At 44.3% G+C, this 19,656-nt stretch overlaps 1 protein-coding gene across 3 annotated transcripts in view; it reads right to left on the bottom strand.

Moving 5' to 3' along the window:
• The window catches only part of LOC147708847 (MFS-type transporter SLC18B1-like), a 721,944-nt gene that overhangs the window by 629,344 nt on the left and 72,944 nt on the right, over positions 1–19,656 (bottom strand). For all 3 annotated transcript variants that reach the window (XM_086927467.1, XM_086927468.1, XM_086927469.1), the window contains exon 3: positions 19,479–19,574. In XM_086927467.1, coding sequence (XP_086783593.1) covers positions 19,479–19,574 — 96 coding nt within the window. The remainder of the gene's footprint in view (positions 1–19,478; positions 19,575–19,656) is intronic.

Here is a 19,656-nt window from a genome sequence, read left to right as displayed (position 1 = left end):
ATTAGATACCTGAGAGTCCATGTGGTGCAGGATATCACAAAGATCGCTGAGATCAACTTAGATATAGTGGCAAAGGAATGTAGAAGGCTTATGAAATCTTGGGCTTTTCTTCTATTGTCAATCTTGGGAAGAACTAATCTGATCAAAATGACGATACCCCAAAAGATTACATTTCTTTTTAATTGTATCCCTCTTTATTTTGAAAAATCTACGATTGTGAAGCTTCAGAGCGACATTAACTCATTTATCTGGGCATCTAAGGCATCTAGGATTGCTTGGAAAAAGTTGAGGCGGAGAAGAGAAAAGGTAGCCTGGCCTTACCAAACCTCCAGCTATATCCCTGGGCTTTCCAACTCTCACATGCACGTGTTACCGAGAATGCCCATGGATACTGGTGCTGGAGGGATGTTTTTGGCTATGCTCAGGGCTGCCAAATTGTCAGAGGAAGGTTTTTTATTCAAATTCGGGAATCCGAAGTTTAAACAAAAAATTAGTCTGAAGGTTCTTCAGGGGGTAGCCAAAATCTGGGCCCAAATTAGGGGGGTAGGGGGGCTCGACTATCATTCCAGCTTGGCTCCCCTTTGGGATTCTCCTGGAACCCCAGAGTGCCTAAGGGACAGTCTGGCAAAACCTTTGAGCGACGCAGGATTATTGGTTTGGAGAAACCTCCTCGTTGGAGGCACCTTATCCCCTAGGAATATCTCCAGGATAGGGTTGGGGGAGGACTCTCTCCGTTTAAACATTATCAGCTTACAAGTTGGGTCCAATCTCACCCACGGAAGCGCGCCTTGGGATGCGGAAGCATTTTAAAACATCAGCTTGTGACCAAACCCCCAGAGAAGAAAGAAGTTTCCCTCTGGTACCAAATCCTGCTGGAAGAAGTAGATATGGAATTTAAGCTTGCTGATGAACTGTGGGGGGGGACCTTTGCCCACACAGGATTGTGCTAAACTATGGCAGAAATCTTGTAAGATCTTATATGAAGTTGTGAAACCAGTTTGGCTAAAAAGAAACCACCTGTTCACCATCCACATGTCTTCAAAGAAGAGAGTTTCCCAGATAAACCAGAAAGGACTGGGTATCAACGTAATAACAAAAACAAGATTCCTTTCTGTGTTGTACTGCAATGTAGTGACCAACTGGTCTACTAATAGTGTATTGTATGACTGGCTAAATTGACAGGCAATATAGGCACTAATTTTATACTCCACACTAGAATAGTTTTGTTTCTCTCAGCTGTTTATTTTTGCTTGGTTAAAATTCATATACATTTCACAGAAAAATTTATATCAAGCATAAAAACATTTGTTTTGAGCGTTCCCTAATCTAATACAGAATTGATCCTATTCTTGTTATCGCTCAAAAGCATAAATTCTTAAAATTTTACAAATTACATAATAAAAAACCAAACTTTTACATTTATTCAGTAAAAAACTCATGCACTATGTGTTGAGTCAAGAAGTCCTTATTGTCGACGCGTTTCGGTGCGTGGGGATCTTTAGGGCACCTTCTTCAGGACAGACTTTTTGGTTACGAAAATATTGTGCTTCTTTCTAAAATTATGAATAAAAACAATTAGTATCTAATTTGATGCTGAGGGTTTTTTTTAAAACTATCTCTAGAGTGTTAGTCACTCCTGGTGCCTTATATATCACTGTCTAATTATAGTACTCCTCTTACTTTGATAGCCAGTATTATCCAGACAATCCCATTTCTTGTCTTTGAGGATTGGTCCACAACTACTTTACTTGTATTGAGTAGTCTCTGTAACATAGGAGAGAAATCTATTATATTATAATATAATCCTGTTTTTAAGTAAGTGAACTAAGAATATCAACCTAGTCGCTACCTGAATAGAATAAAATATAATAGATTTCTCTCCTATGTTACAGAGACTACTCAATACAAGTAAAGTAGTTGTGGACCAATCCTCAAAGACAAGAAATGGGATTGTCTGGATAATACTGGCTATCAAAGTAAGAGGAGTACTATAATTAGACAGTGATATATAAGGCACCAGGAGTGACTAACACTCTAGAGATAGTTTTAAAAAAAACCCTCAGCATCAAATTAGATACTAATTGTTTTTATTCATAATTTTAGAAAGAAGCACAATATTTTCGTAACCAAAAAGTCTGTCCTGAAGAAGGTGCCCTAAAGATCCCCACGCACCGAAACGCGTCGACAATAAGGACTTCTTGACTCAACACATAGTGCATGAGTTTTTTACTGAATAAATGTAAAAGTTTGGTTTTTTATTATGTAATTTGTAAAATTTTAAGAATTTATGCTTTTGAGCGATAACAAGAATAGGATCAATTCTGTATTAGATTAGGGAACGCTCAAAACAAATGTTTTTATGCTTGATATAAATTTTTCTGTGAAATGTATATGAATTTTAACCAAGCAAAAATAAACAGCTGAGAGAAACAAAACTATTCTAGTGTGGAGTATAAAATTAGTGCCTATATTGCCTGTCAATTTAGCCAGTCATACAATACACTATTAGTAGACCAGTTGGTCACTACATTGCAGTACAACACAGAAAGGAATCTTGTTTTTGTTATCACCATCCACATGGCCTACTTTACTCCCTATTAACTGACAAAAATTTCAGATGGGCCACCGGTCAGTTGTAAAAAAAATGTGGCCTGGAATGTGTATGGAATGTCCTTCTCTTGATACTTTCTGGCGGGAGGTCGGATATTTTCTGACAAGGGTTTTAGGCTGAGCTATTAACATAGATTTACCTATAATAATATTTGGTCTTGCAGAAAACATCACTGGCCTAGCTGAAGCTTTGTCTTTTATTCGGTTTTGCTAGCCAGGAGGCAAATTTGTATAAAATGGACAGAATCTAGTCTTCCCACCTTTGCGGAGTGGCAGTCATCACTTTCGACAGTCTCTAAATTAGATCTAGCCAGACAGGAAAGTAGCAAGAAGAACATTTTGGAATCCTCTGCAACTTAGATGGGACTCTTAGATGACGAAGTAGAATCGTGTTTTTTTGTGGTTTTTTTCTCTTCCCCAAGTCCTATGATTATGCTGTTAACACCCTTCGGGCTAAGCAGTGTACTGCCAGGTATTGTGGCGGTTTATCGGCGAAAGTCATCTAGCTCTTGAGCTTGGCAGAAGGGGTCTCTCAGTGGTTTGTTCATTGATACCCAAGGCAGGTCTAGTACTAGTAGACGGGGCTCAATTCTAATAGCCTACATTCCTCAGTGTCATGAGAGTGAGTCCAGATGCCCAGGGTGGATTTTGAAGTGAGATTAACGGCGAATGAGGATAAAAAAAAAGATGCCAACATAGGCCTGTGATATATGTTATGGATTACTGAAGTCTGTCGACATGTAGAAGATACTATAGTGAGGATGTTAAGATATGAATCCTAATGGGATCGCGGTTACCGGTGTGTGGAGTCTAACTGTGGCTAAAAGGACCCATTTATGATATTGGACAACTAAATAAGAAACATTGTCCTATGTATAATGTCTAAAATTATGCTAAAATGTCTACAAAATGGGGCTCACCGAATTTAAGATCAACTGAAATATATGCCCAAGATAAGATCTAATTGGTCTGGAAATTGAATTGAGGCATTTTCTTTTATGATGTGGATCTGTCTCTATATTATGAAGTTAAGTTGAACATAGTGTATATATGGAGAAACAAATAAAGTATAGCTCCCCATGGATAACTTTAAAATTATGACCACTGAAGTATATAAAAAATGTTGTTGTTAGTTGCTAAATCAAATTGGGTGTCTCTTGCGAATTTGCACATTTTATAAATGAATTACATATAAGGAAATATAGGACTTTACAGATGGGTTGCATATAGGAAGTATAAATTGATGTACAAACTGATAGGTGAACTGCTATTATTTGTTCATTAAGATGAAATATAATGGGGCATGTTCTGTTATGTAAATAAGATTTTAAACTGTATATAAATCAAAATATTTTGTAAATGGTTTCATTTAACCCCTTCGCTGCCAGGCCTTTTCCCCTCCTGTGCTAAGCCTTTTTTTTGGCTTTTTGGGGTAGTGTGCGCTTAGGCCCCCGTAACTTTTTGACCAGATAAGGTATCCATGCCAATTCTGCGTCCTTTTCTTCCAACATCATGGGGATTCTAAAGGTACCCAGGGTTTGTGGTTTCCTTTTGAGGGGTCCCAGAAATTAAGCAAAATACAGTAACATTTTTGTTTTTTTCATAAAAATGGGACAAAACGGGCTGCAAAAGAAAGCCTCTGGGATTTTCAAAAAAGGGTTTGTGGGGGTGAAATCACCATTTCCCCAGCTTTTAGGGAATGACAAACGTTTGTCAGAGAACCAACATTTTTCACACAGTTTTGGCATTTTTCTGGGACATAGACTATTTTTGCTATTTTTAGTGCTTTCAACCTCCTTTCAGTTAATGGTAAAAATGAGTTTGAAAGCAATAATGGATCCTGGAAAGCTATACATTTTAGATAAGTAGACAGAATTCTGAATTCAGAAAGGGGTCATTTGTATAAATCCATGAAGGTTTCTTTATAGAAACTAACAGTTAAATATTGGAAAAATTGAAAAATAGTTGAAAAAAACAGCCTTTTGTGTCAACTTTTTCGCATGTAACTTCTTGTAATTATGACAGCTCTTTGAAAGCAATATACCGATACATCCGCTGGACCTTCCTAGTTGTGGGGATATATAGGACTTGTAGGTTCACCAAGAACCCGACGAACCCAGAGCCAAAAACTGAGCAGCAACTTGCATGTACCGGGTATAGAGCAATTATTCTGGGAAAATATATACATGGAAAAATCAGTATGAAAAACACCTATGTATTTCTGAAATGGGTACAAAATATAGAGTTTAGAAACAGTACATATTTGCACATTTTCAAAATTGGGAATACTCATACTAGCATGAGAATTATTGGTCATTTTTCAAAATAACTTCTTTTTTACACAATGTCTTTCATTTGGAAGGGAGAAATGCATGAAAACTCAATAGGTAATGACAGTTGATTTACAAATCTGAATTACCCTAAGTCTCCCGATAAAAACGGTACCTCACTTGTGTGGGTCGGCCTAGTGCTTGCGACCGGAAACAGCGCTAAACGCAACGTGGTCACACCTCAATTTCGCAGTGAAAAATGACCCTATTTTGGCAAAGTGCCTAGCTGTAGTTTTTGAACCCTAGCTCCGCCAGCACCTAGGGAAACTTAGCAAACCTATACATTTTTTAAAACTAGACACCCAGGGAAATCCAGGATGGGGTGACTTGACTGCCTCCCACCAGGTTCTGTTACCCAGAAACCCTTGCAAACATTGTCCAAAAAACACATTTTCTCCACATTTCTGTGCTGGAAAGTTCTTGAATCTGCGTATATCCACAAATTTCCTTTCACCCCACGCTCCCCATAGTCTTCAGAGAAAAATGGTACCCCACTTGTGTGGGTCGGCCTAGTGTCTGTGACAGGAAATGGCGCAAAACGCAACGTGGTCGCACCTCAATTCAGCAGTGAAAAATTACCCTTTTTTTGCAAAGTGCCTAGCTGTAGTTTTTGAAACCTAGCTCTGCAAGCACCTAGGGAAACCTAGCAAACCTATACAGTTTTGAAAACTAGACACCCAAGGGAATGCAGCACGGGGAAACTTGACTGCCCCCCACCAGGTTCTGTTACCCATAATCCCTTGCAAACCTAAAACATTGTAAAAAAACGCATTATCCCAACATTTCTGTAGTGGAAAGTTCTGGAATATGCGTGGATCCACAAATTTCCTCCCACCCAGTGTTCCCCCAGGTCTCCCGATAAAAATGGTACTTCACTAGCGTGGGTGGGTCAAGGACCCGTGACAGGCAAGAGCCCAAAACCTATTGAGGCGGCATCAAAATTACCTATCACAAACCAACCAGGTTTTGCAAGGGGAGTCCCATGAGTTTTTGGCCCGGGGCTCGGCGGTCATCTAGGGAAATCTACCTACCCGGGGGAGTCCAGCGAGGTATGGCTTGCATGGGTCCCCCATCATTCTGCTTCCCAGAATCCACTGCAAACCTCGAATTTCACCGAAATATTCACTTTTTTCTCACATTTCTGTGTGGTAAAGTTCTGGAATCTGTGTGGATCCACAAATTGCCTCCCACCCAACGTTCTCCCAGGTCTCCCGTTAAAAATGGTACCTCACTTGTGTGGGAAGGCATAGTGGCTGCAACAGGAAATAGGTCAAATCGTACTGTGGAGACTTCAAAGTTACCTATAGAAAAACTACCTGGTTTGGGGGGGGGGGGGGCATTTTGTGGATCCACGCAGATTCCAGAACTTTCCAACACAGAAATGTGTGGAAAATATTTTGGGGACACATTTTTAGGTTTGCCAGGGATTCTGGGTAACAGAACCTGGTGAGAGCCAGTAAAGGCACCCCATTCTGGATTTCCCAGTGTGTCTAGTTTTCAAAAATGTACCTGTTTGCTAGGTTTCCGTATGTGCCGGCTGCGCACATAGGGAGGGGGCTGCCCAAAATGGGCATGATAATGCCCCCACCCTAATTAAAACTTGCCCAAAAAATCCCTGGCCTCTATTGGGCTTTTTGCCCCCCTTGGGCAGATTGGGGGCTAATGTCCCATCTGCCCCCCAGGGGGGGGCAGAAAGGCTGTAATTTTTGGGGGGGAGGGGTGGGGGCATTGGCATGCCCATTTTGGGCAGCCCCCACCCTAATTCAGATTTGCCCCAAAATATCCCTGGCGTCTAGTAGGCTTCTTGCCCATCCGGGGGTGCAGATTGGGGGCTACTGCCTGGGGGGCAGAAAGGCTGTAATGTTTGTGAGGGAGGGGTGGGGCATTGGTGTGCCCGTTTCGGGCATCCCCCACCCTAACAAAAATTGCACAAAAAAAATCCCTGGTGTCAAGTGGGCTTTCTGCCCCTCTAGGGGGGTGGCAGAAAGGCAGTAATGGTCGCAGGGGGTGGGGGCATTGGCGTGCCCGTTTCGGGCAGCCCCCACCCTAAAAAAAGTGCACACAAAAAAATCCCTGGTGTATAGTGGGCTTTCTGCCCCCCGGGGGGGCAAATTGCGGGCTACTGCCCCATCTGCCCCCCGGGGGGGGGAGGAAAGACTGAATAATATTAATTTATTTATGGGAGGAGTGAAGGCCCTTGCCCAAGGGGCCGCTCCCCCCTCCCTGGTGTCTAGTGGGTGGATCCCTGCTTGGGGATCACCCTCCTGGGGCGATCCCCAAGCAGGGATCCACTGGGAGAACTGGAGATTCTCCCCTTTCCAATGATACCTCTCCCGTCTGTCTACGTGCTCAGGGGGCTGAGATAGCCCCCTAGCCTGTAAAAAGTGAAACTGAAATGAGCCTTTGTTTCGGTTTGTGTTCAATGACGACAGGGTGACGTGCGCGCTCATCGTCATTAAACAGAAACCAGGGAGGGGGCCTCAGGAGCTGGGAAAGCTCTTCCCCAGCTCCCAAGGTCACAGGGGAGAAAAGGAAATCCTTCTGCTGTCTGCAGTAGAGGGATTTCGTGCCCCTTGCCTCATGACGGAATGGTTCCGTCATGAGCATCGAAGGGGTTAAGTGCAAATTGTCTGTCATGTGTAGCCCTGAAGAAGTCTCTTTATAGAGACAAAACGCTTTGGCTACTGAGAATTCTTTTGATCTTGTGAAGAATTGAATAAATACGTTTTCTAAAGAAACAAGGACTCCTGTGGATGAATTGCTACACAACCCATGCTGTAAGAAGTCAAGAACTACTTGGATATTAATATTTAAGTGTGTGTGCTGGTCATGCTTGTTTAATTTTATTACGGAAGGATAGGGGACTGCCCATCCTGATCGGAGTACCACATTAAGGAAACTACATTGACCATAAGTGATATGTGCAAGCGTCTTTGCCTCAGTTTCTTTCTCTTTAAATCACAGTTTATAAAGAGTGATAAGACATTAATTGTTAAACATATGCTTGTAAAGTGAAGCTCCAACATTTTGCTCTTTAACATCTTTTATAAATTAAAATAAATCTAAATGAAAATGAGAGCGCAGAAGATATAATAAATTATGACTAAACCTCTAATAATATTACCTGCTTGTCTCTAACAGAGCATTGTTTGAATGGTGGGTACTTATTTTAATGGAAGATTATACACTAACGTATTTCAAATTTTCCTTGCCTCCATCTTTCTTTCTCCTTCTGTTTCTATACTTTGTACTTTCCCTTCCCATTGACTCTTTTCACTTCTCCCCTTCTGCCTTCCCTTCTTTCCTATTCTCCATTCCTCCTATTTTCAATATACCTTCTTTCTGCTCTGTAGCCAAATTCCTATCAGACTATACTCTTTCCTGACTTCTGTCACTCACTTTTCCACGGTCTCTCTCTTAATTTTGCTCACGCACCTCGACATTCTCCGCTTGATCTCTGAAGTCTTGTCTTCTCATTTCTCTTCTATCTGCCTCTCCCTTTCCCTCCTTTCTCTTCCATGTTATGCCCATTCTCATCTGCCCTGTTTTCCTTTCTGTTTTCCATTTCTCTCCCAATGTTTCTCGCTTCTCTTTCACCTCTCATCTCCCCCCTCTCTCTTCGGCACACAATCCTTCCTCACACCATCCAGCAGAACACATGATTCACCACCAAACTTATACCATGAACTTAACAAGTAGTAAGGCAGAGGAGCTGCCCCTAAACCCTATATGAAATGAAAGCGATCTATAATATAGGTCAACAATATTCCAATGAGGTCTCATTGAGAAAATATTTCACAATTCAATGGAATCCCTAATAAACCATATTGATAACTGAACAAGAAATATCAATAAGCCGTGGAACATAGTGTAAGTTAGTTTACTGAAGCAAACTTTCAAAAGACATGAATGAATGAATGAATGAATTGTCAATTTATAAGAGTGCAACTTAACCCGGAGGCATCAAGGCGCAGAAGATGGAAAAAGACAACTGAGTGGTCGGATGCAACAGGAGGAGGCAGCACTTAAGGATATGATAGGGTGAAAAGCCAGGTTTTGAGATTTTTCCGGAACAGGGCAAGAGATGGCTGGGTTTTGAGGTTGGTTGGAAGCGAGTTCCATAGCTTGGGGGCGAGGGAGAAAAAAGCCCTCCCGCCCCATCTGGCCTTGGCCATCCGGGGGGTCGCGAGAAGATTTTTGTAAGCAGATCTCAAGGCTCTGCCCGTGGTGTAGAAGGACACGAGAGACCCAATGTCCTCGGCTCCAAGCCATGAAGGGCCTGATAGGTCAGAACCAGAACCTTGAAGTTGATCCTAGCCTGGACAGGTAGCCAGTGGAGGTTTTTTCTGATTTGTGTGACAGAAACACGTCTAGGGGCATTCACCACAAACCTGGCTGCAGCGTTCTGAATCGTCTGTAGGCGGTGGACGAGTTTTTTGCAGATACCAAGATAGAGGGCATTGCAATAGTCCGGCGGGGTGAGATAAGAGCCATAACCACCTGTTTCCGGGCATCGGGGAAGAGATAGTGTACTAGCTTCCTGAGGACCCTCAGGACCCCACAACAAGTTGACACGGTTTTGCCAACGTGTTTGTCAATTGCCAGTGTGATGTCAAAGGTGATCCCCAGGTTTCTGGCAGCTAAGGACGGCAGGGGGCATGTTCCGAGGGAGGGTGGCCACCAGTCCGATGACCAGAGATCTTGTTTGCCACCAAAGATGAGGATCTCGGTTTTTTCACTGTTTAGCTTAAGGAAGTTCTTGGACATCCAGCCTGCCACGGCTTCCATGCAGTTCTTAAAGTTGAGGGCCGTGGACTCCACAGAGTGGGATAGGGAGACCATTATCTGGGTGTTGTCGGCGTAAGATAAGACTTCCAGTCCAAAAGATCTAACAAGCTTAGCAAGAGGAGCCACATATATGTTAAACAACGAAGGGCTCAAGGATGAGCCCTGCGGGACCCCACAGTGCAAAGGCTTGGCAGAGGAAAGGAAGTCACCCAGTTTGACTCTTTGGGAGCGTTGGTTAAGGAAAGAAGTCAGAAGACTAAGGGCAGGTCCTTCCACTCCCATTTCACCGACCCGTCTAGACAAGATGGTAGGGGACAGGGTGTCAAAGGCAGCTGTAAGGTCGAGCAGGATCAGGATGGTAGGATGACCTCTGTCGACTTTAGCGCGGATATTGTTGACTACCACTGTAAGGGCTGACTCAGTGCTGTGCGTCTTTCGAAAACTATGCTGTGAAGAGTCAAGCAGGCTAGCTTTTGTCCAGAAAGGCGCTGAGGTGGTGGTTGAGGTGTGTCTCAAGCATTTTGGCAGAGGCAGGCAAAAGGGATATGGGATGAAAGTTTTTAAGAGTGCCAGGGTCTAGGGTGGGCTTCTTCAATAAGGGCTTTACAATAGCCAGCTTCCAAGATTCAGGGAAGACACCATTTGAAATTGCCAAATTCATGACCTCCAGGTAAGGGGGGAGAAGGACTTCTCTGCAATCTTTCAGAGTTTTGAGAGGGCAGGGGTCGAGGGGGGAGCCAGATTTGAGCTTATCTAGAAGAGCATTTAAGCCTTCATGGGAGAGGGGAGGAAAGTTTGACAGTCGTTCTGGAGATGCTAGAGGCAAAATAGGGTTAGGAATAGGGTCAGGGGGAGTGAGGTGAACTTGAGTGGAGTTAAGGGATTCTAGAGCAGAGTGAATATCTACTATTTTTTTGTGAAAAAACGTGGAAATCTGGTGACAGAGTTCTTGGGTCGGGACAATGGGATCTGGTGTCGGGGTGAGAGAGAGGGAGTCCACAATTTTAAAAGATCTCTAGGAGAACTGAGGGGGGTGGTTAGTTTGGTGAAATAGGATTGTTTGGCCACTTGTATTTCGGCCTTATAACCTATGATGAGATTTTTAGGTTTGTTTTTTTCCTCAGGCTCAAGATGAGTTCTCCAGAGTCCTTCTTGTCTCCTTCATTCCTGCCTACGTAATCTGAGGGAGTCAGAGAACGAGGGGGCCGAAGGGCATTTCCTGGCGCAGTAGTGGGATTTCAAAGGGGCTAAAGTATTGACTGCTTCAGCGATGGTCTGAGTCAGCTCAAGAGCGGCTGCATCGGTGTCAGGTTTGAAGGAGGAGATGAATTTATCGATAAAGGGGGTGAGGGCTACTTTATTGATGCCTCTGAGATTCCTTTTGAGAGTCCAGACACTATTTTCCTTGAGAGGCGGATCCCGTGGACCGGGGTCGAAGTCGAAGGGAAGTGCCATATGGTCGGACCACGAGAGGGAGATTGTCGTAATTTGACGGTTGTCGGGTTAGCGTTAAGCTTTGCTACACGTATTTCCCTTATCTTGACTATGGTTGTCGGAAGCCATTTTGTATGTATCGGCGGCCATTTTAGTTGAATGCGTTGCCTCGTGGTCAGCATGCCCTTTTGTCCTTCCTCTGTACCACTGACCACTCGAGTTTGCCCAGCAACAGGCTATTTTTAGTATTGGTCAAGCTCACACATGCGCAGTTAAGTCTGAACAGTCATCACTTAGGAATGTCCTCCAAACTGACCAGTGATGTTATAACTCCTCCCATGAGTTGGCTGTGTTCCAAAAATGACCATATATGTACCTAAATCTCTGTAACTGTGTGCCGCCTACATTTTTATTACTGTAAAACTGTATAAAAGAAGGATTTGCACCGATGTTCGGTGTGATACTTCTTGCATTGCCGAAGGGTGATGTAGGAATGGGGTCCTAATAAACTTGTCTTTTGCATTTTCTAGTTTCCGTGCCAACATCTGTTATGGTGTAGAGGGTATTCTACGGAGTATGTAGGCCTGGAGAACCCAATACCACAAATTGGCGACCACGAAGGGACTCATCGGCGACTCCGATGCCCGAAGGAGAGGTCGTGACGAAGGATTGGAAACTCGCCATGGACGCGTACGCTGCCACTGAGTGACTCGAGTCTTGGCACCCACGTTGTTTTCTTCCTTTCCTTCTGATCTGACCTTCCAGGTGGCTCCGGTCCTCGACTGAGATCCTGTTCGTTCGAGTTGTCGTATAGTGCCGGTTTGGCTGATTTGATCAAAGACCTTGGCAGTTGGAACCTGGATATCTGAGAATTTGGTAAGCTTGTGATTGGTAAGATAGTCTACAGACGCTTACTGTGGCTCTTTGAATATGTTTTGAGTTAGCTAACATTTGATTCTATGATTTGAACTATATGTGCAGTGCACTTCACATAGGCGGGCATGTAGAGATATTTCTCTAAAATTTGTTTGTGTTTGAGCGGCACATTTGTGTGGAGTATATTAAGTGCCATTTTTTTTGTGGTATCACGTTTCCGTGATACTTTTGAACATGCCTGTTTTAAGCACACTTCGAGGAATGTGCTGTCTTGGAAATGGTACCACTTATCGAATAAAGGAATCTCAGCCGGCTCCCCCAGAGGGGACTCCCAATCGGGAGATGTATGTGAAATTCGGCCTTCCCCCTATTTTATACAGTAAATTATGGAATAAGTACACCAGATCTGATCCAGAGTTGCAATGGCCACTACATGGGTCGTTTGATTTACGAAAGGTTCAGTTTGTGGAGCAATGTTTGTTTCAGCGCAGGTCTAGACAAGATATGTTTGATTGTGTACGAATGTGGGAGAAAGCAGTGCGTGAACGAATGAAGCGTGAAATAGCCTTGGCGGAAAAAGAGCAGCGTAAGGCTGCTCGAGATAAGGCTTTAAAGCTGGAGGAGAAGGAATTGTGTTGTGTAGAAGCTGTTGCTAATGAGACAGCTTTTGCTTTAGGAAACTTAACAGAGGAACTTCAGATTACCAGAATTGTAACGCTCCAAAACCGTGTGGTGTTAGACGTAGTATTAGCTGATCGTGGAGGAGCATGCCGTATTATCGGAAGTAGTTGTTGTGTATACGTGCCAGATAATTCTCCTTCTGTGTATGATGCAATATCTAAATTACATAAAAATGCTGCTGAGATACATCCTGATAATGGTACATGGACATTCTCGGGATGGTTTTGGTCATTACTTAGTACTTGGGGTTGGAAGTTACTGACGATTTTATGTGTAATAATTGGGATATTATTATTTTATGCCTCTGTATCCAGTGTGGCCCAGTGTTATGTTCTATGTGCCTTTCTGCTTGTATTCCATCTAAACGAGCCATTGCTAAAAATGAACAAATGATTCATAGAGAAGTAGTGCAAATTATGTCTATTGATATTGAAGATGAGTACCCTGATTACGTCCACTATGCGGTAGCTTCAGCTGAACGCTAAAAGGGTCGTCTGTCGTAATTTGACGGTGATCGGGTTAGCGTTAAGCTTTGCTACACGTATTTCCCTTATCTTGACTATGGTTGTCGGAAGCCATTTTGTATGTATCGGCGGCCATTTTAGTTGAATGCGTTGCCTCGTGGTCAGCATGCCCTTTTGTCCTTCCTCTGTACAACTGACCGCTCGAGTTTGCCCAGCAATAGGCTATTTTTAGTATTGGTCAAGCTCACACATGCGCAGTTAAGTGTGAACAGTCATCACTTGGGAATGTCCTCCAAACTGACCAGTGGTGTTATAACTCCTCCCATGAGTTGGCTGTGTTCCAAAAATGACCATATATGTACCTAAATCTCTGTAACTGTGTGCCGCCTACATTTTTATTACTGTAAAACTGTATAAAAGAAGGATTTGCACCGATGTTCGGTGTGATACTTCTTGCATTGCCGAAGGGTGCTGTAGGAATGTACCACCACCCCATGGGGTCTTAATAAACTTGTCTTTTGCATTTTCTAGTTTCCGTGCCAACATCTGTTATGGTGTAGAGGGTATTCTACGGAGTATGTAGGTCTGGAGAACCCAATACCACAAGATGGGAGGGCCCACTTCCAATCTGGTGTCATTGGAAAAGATCCCGCCAAGAATGTGGCCTGCAGAGTGGGTGGGGCAGTTTACCTTTTGAAAAAGGCCACAAGAGGCCAGGGAATCGACACGCGAACCGGTGTCAGATGAGTTGAGGTTTTCCAGATGGAAATTGAAGTCCCCTAGGATGGTAAAATTGGGGGCATCAATGAAAGGTTCAAGGATTTCCAAGAGGCTAGTGGGGAAGACTGACCTTGGACCAGGGGGTCTGTAGATTAGAACCACCGTGAAGGAAACACTGGGGGAGGGGTTGAGTGTAAAATGGGCGGCCTGGAAGGAATTTTGGAGGGAGGGAAGGCAATCAATGCGACAGCGAGAAGTGGTTTTATGCAGAATGCCTATACCACCGCCTTTCAGGCCGACTCTGTCCTGTCTAACGAGGGCGTAGCCGTCAGGAATGGCATCAACCAAATCGGGACCAGCAGAGTCAGAGCCCTACGTTTCTGTAATAAAAACCCAAGACTGTTTCCTGTCAGAAACGAAGTCATTAAAAGCAATGTTAATCTTCACCAGTGAGCGGGCATTGATAAGAAAGCCAGTCTCATTGGATTGGAGAGAGGGGGTATGCGTCTCAATGATAGTGGTCGCGGGTGTGTGAGGGGGAATGTGCTGCCGGCCTTTCTTAAAACACAGACATTTGCACCCTTTAAGTAGTTCCTCCGGCCGGTGTTTATGGTGGCAGGGTAACCTAGGTGGCTGGAGTGCTTTCATGGTGCTAAGGGAGAATGCGGTGTTCAGTATGGGAGAGGGGCTGAGGTCTGCAGCCTGACTGCCCCCTGACGCCTCCTTAGCGCGGACGGGCGCAGACGGGCAGGACTCTGGCAGGACTCTGGCAGGACTCTGGCAGGACTCTGGCAGGACTCTGGCAGGACTCTGGCAGGACTCTGGCAGGACTCTGGCAGGACTCTGGCAGGACTCTGGCAGGACTCTGGCAGGACTCTGGCAGGACTCTGGCAGGACTCTGGCAGGACTCTGGCACAACTCCGGCACGAGTCCGGTTCACAGCGCCCTGCAGAGAGCGATCAGCCTGTAAATCGGCTGAGGCGTGGGCCGGGCAGCGAGGCGAGGGGGAAAGGTAAGGCCAGCTAACAGCTTTGTAATCAGCCTAGTGACACAATTAAAATTCTTACAGATGAGCAATAAGTACATTTTTAAAATAGTAAGTGCAGAACAGACCCCCCCGGCTTCCGCCTCAGGAGGGTAACGAGCACACAGTGAGACACGCGCTGCGTGGAATGGGACCCCTTTTATAGGAAACTAGAGCGCGTCACAGCGCTAATACTATTCCAAGATGGCCGCTAGTTTCACAGCGCCCTGCCGAGAGCGATTAGCCTGTAAATCGGCTGAGGTGTGGGTCGGGCAGCGAGGTGAGGGGCAAAGGTAAGGCCAGCTAACAGCTTTGTAATCAAGCTAGTGACACAATTAAAATTCTTACAAACGAGCAATAAGTACATTTTTTTAAAAAGTAAGTGCAGAACAGACCTCCCGGCTTCCGTCTCAGGAGGGTAAACAGCACACAGTGAGGCACGCGCTGCGTGCAATGGGACCCCTTTTATAGGAAACTAGAGCGCGTCACAGCGCTAATACTATTCCAAGATGGCCGCCAGGTTCACAGCGCCCTGCCGAGAGCGATCAGACTGTAAATCGGCTGAGGCGTGGGTCCGGCAGCGAGGTGTGGTAAATATTTGATTTACCGTCTTAATTTCTATGCAGGTAAGTACTTAAACAAAAATAACTCAATCGGAAAGAAAGAGGCAGAGTCCGTGGTGTTAGAGTTCTTAGGGGTTTTATTCCTTAAAAAGGAATGGTCATGGTACCAGATCGGATATCGGGTTCCTGCCACCACTGGGGTGCAGGAAGGGATAGAGCATACTTTATTGACAAGACATAACTTTTATACTTTAATCATAGAATGAATACCAATACAGTAGGCGTAACAGCTGAGAGAAACAAGATAAAAGCATACACGTGTTAGCAATACGTAATCAGGAGGCGTGAACTGGGCGTGAACATAGAGGTGTGTGCTAGAAACGTCACAGGTAAGTGTCACGAGTAGGTGGGTACTTAGCAGAATCTTGCAATGTCAGCAGAAATCTGAGGCCTGGATGCGCGCGCAGCTGCATGACGTGTGATTGACGTGGAACTGGAGGGTGCAGGGGACTTGACATTTACGCTAGCGGAAAGAGACAGAAGTCTGGCATGTCAGATCAACTCGTACCTATATCATATCTGATATCTGATGTTTGGGAACCATATTATCTAGAGGGAAAGGTCTCTTGGGCATAGGCTATTCTATACTGACTGTGAGTGCGTGTATAAGCGTCTAAGTGTCTGCATGAGATGCGAGGGGGCATGGGCCTACCATGGTAACGGAGCTATGAATTACTTGCACGGAGACAGTGAGGCCGGGCCCTTTGCTCTGCAGCTGGGGAGATGTTTACTTAAACTAGTAGGTAGGAATGCATTTTCGAGGAGCGGAACAGATAATTTGAAGGTTGAATTCAGTCTTGGCAGGCAGCAGGCTGAGCTAAGCGCCGTTAGCCGCACAGGGAGTAAGGCAGAGGTCACGGGTACAGAGGCAGCCTAGGCTAAGGCTTTCAGAGTCAGAAGGCAGGAAAAGGCTTGATGGCAGAATTCAGGGCCTACTTCGCCAGAGCTGAAAAACGTGTAAAGTACACCACAAAAAGACGTTGGCATGGCATACTTAGGAACGGAACATTCAACCCATTCAGGGTGGGTCTGAAAGAGGACATGTTAACGTTGGACGCAAATGTATTTGCGTCTTCATAGCTGGCACAGGAGGGAAGTTACATGCACTTTAAGCTGGTACATGGAGACGGTGGGGTACACGTTAGGGAACATTACTGGACCATAAAATTTATATTTCCTCAGAGGCGAGGGGGAAAGGTAAGGCCAGCTAACAGCTTTGTAATCAAGCTAGTGGCACAATTAAAATTCTTACAAACGAGCAATAAGTACATTTTTAAAATAGTAAGTGCAGAACAGACCTCCCGGCTTCTGTCTCAGGAGGGTAACGTGCACACAGTGAGACACGCGCTGCGTGGAATGGGACCCCTTTTAAACGAAACTAGAGCACGTCACAGCGCTAATACTATTCCAAGATGGCCGCTAGGTTCACAGCACCCTGCCGAGAGTGATCAGCCTGTAAATCGGCTGAGGCGTGGGTCGGGCAGCGAGGCGAGGCAGGACTCTGGCACAACTCCGGAACGAGTCCGGCACGAGTCCGGCACGTCCGCTGCTCGCGTCCGCTGCGCGGAGTCATGACTGTCCCCTTTTAAAGGAAACTAGAGCGCGTCACAGCGCTAATACTATTCCAAGATGGCCGCTAGGTTCACAGTGCCCTGCCGAGAGCGATCAGCCTGTAAATCGGCTGAGGCGTGGGTCGGGCAGCGAGGCCAGGGGGAAAGGTAAGGCCAGCTAACAGCTTTGTAATAAAGGTAGTGACACAATTAAAATTCTTACAAACGAGCAATAAGTAAATTTTTAAAATAGTAAGTGCAGAACAGACCTCCCAGCTTCCGCCTCAGGAGGGTAACGAGCACACAGTGAGACGTTTTACATGAGTAAAATATGCTTGCTTAAGCAGAACAATAATTGCTCTGTCTGGAAAAAGTGAACACAGGTTGTTGGGTGATATCAACAAATAGATGCCCAAGTGTGTTGCGTGAGATACGGAAACAGACTTACAGAACAGCTGCAGAATGGAAAGGAAATTAATGTCCATCTACATGTACACACTGCGAAGTATAGTGATTATAAATTATAATCACTATACTCCACAATGTGGCTTTGATGTGGTAATTATCAAAGGAGTTTTGGCCCTTGAATTACCTATCGGTCAACATGAGGATGGTGGGAATGAGGGTCAGATCCAGCAGCGGCCAGTGGCAAACCAAAGAAGTGGGGGGACAACATAACACAACAAAAAACAAATAACTTACTGGCCGCATTGGAGCTCTTCCACTCCTCTCTGGCTCAAGTCCTCTGCAGGCACAGGCTCCCAGACTTCCAAGAGGCTAATCCAGATGCTGCTCTCAAGCTGCTGAGAGCAGTGTGAGGATTGGCCTGATCGACCTTGATTTGCGTTTCCAGAGAGACTGGGAGCCTGTGCCTCCTGGATCCAACCTCAGGTTGGAGACAGCTCAGTGCGCATGAGGGTGTGGCTGTCCTAAGACAGCAGTCCAAACCAGCATGTGCACTGATAGCAGTGTCCACCCGTACCACTCCGGGGCCGCCATAGCGATGGACCTGCCCCCTAAGACTCAGCCTTCAGAGGATAAATAAAGAGATAATAAACCTGTTTTATTATCATTTTATTTTCCACGTTTTGAGGCTGCTGGCTGGAGGGGAGCGTTCCTTCGCCTTAGCGGACCACTTCTTCCCCATTAGCACACACACTTTACACTATTCACAGCACTTCTGATGGTAGTATCGCTATCATACCTGCAAAGAACAGTCACACAGCGAGGCCATACACCAGAAATACCTGTCAATTCGCACTACTGCCAACCTTTATTGTACATGGATATACCAGAAGGATGTGAGACTTAATCCTCCACCTTGGTGGTATGTGTAATGTACGCAATCATGCACATTAGTAAGGAAGGAAGATCCAATTTATCTAATACAAAATATTTAGTTTTCTCTGTTATGTACAACACTTACAGCTTTTCTCAAGCGAACAGAAGTTTACAACAAAATAGGTTAACTCTTCTCACGTCCTTCAACATATTTTTGAAAATTTCTACTACACTAAGAATATTTCCTCTATAACGCACCAGTGGAAAGTAGCAGTAAATAAATTTACACATAAACGCTTACAAAATGTATTTCGAGCCTTTTGAATTTTTTTATATTATATTACCCCACTAAAATGCATTTTGGTTTGTTGATAAATAAAACACACAAAAAGCAAAATGGCTATGCCTACTGTTTCATATTTTCTTGCTTAGCAAACATTGGTAAACCTCAGACTGTTTGGTTTTGCCAGTGATTTCTGTATCATTATTTAAATAATTTCCCCTAGCCAAATTCAGAAAAGAATAAGTGTCTTAACTGCCATTTTCGATAACTGCCATTTTCGATAACTTATACTAAGCAGCCAATAAAACTTCAATTCAGCAAGTGCTATAATTTGAACAAATAGCCAAATTTTCAAAGATATTTATGTACTTCAGTTAAACTTCGATGAGTAAATTAAGTTGTTTACGGGGACAAACTCCTCATAAATGCAAGCACAAATGTGGGGGTAAGCAGAGATAAAACATGAATTTTCAGTCAGGAGTACCAAAGGGGCAGCAAGTGGTACCCATAGCTTGTCCTTTGCTGACCCTGGAACTGTTTCTGCAACCCTCAGTTTCAAGGCTCATGAAAGCAGCAGCGTGACAAGAATGTAAAGAGGATTCTAAGACTGAAGTTACTTTCTGTACTGTGCACTCCTTACCTTTCCCCTACCTCCTTAGCAGGACTTGGCAGAACTATGAGGAGAAAACCTCTGAAAAGAGTGTGAAAAGTCTGTTTGAAAGTGATAAACTGCACAAAATCACTTCTGCTAATTATAACAATTTTGTAAGTAGACATTCATGAAATTGTATCCACAATTTAGAAAATTACTTACATATTTTCCCAGGACTAACGAAGATATGAAATTGAATAGAGCAAAGCATCCAAAAATTAATCCAACTATTGTATTGCTAACACCTTTCTTCGCAGCCTGCATGGGGGGACACATAAAAACAATAAAACAAAGAGCATGAACAGCAGAGCAAGTTGGGCTTAAAATGAACAAGTGTGAG

This window comes from Lissotriton vulgaris, chromosome 6 (assembly GCF_964263255.1).
Source record: "Lissotriton vulgaris chromosome 6, aLisVul1.2, whole genome shotgun sequence".
NCBI lineage: Eukaryota > Metazoa > Chordata > Amphibia > Caudata > Salamandridae > Lissotriton > Lissotriton vulgaris.
This window is presented reverse-complemented; position numbering and strand designations above follow the sequence as displayed.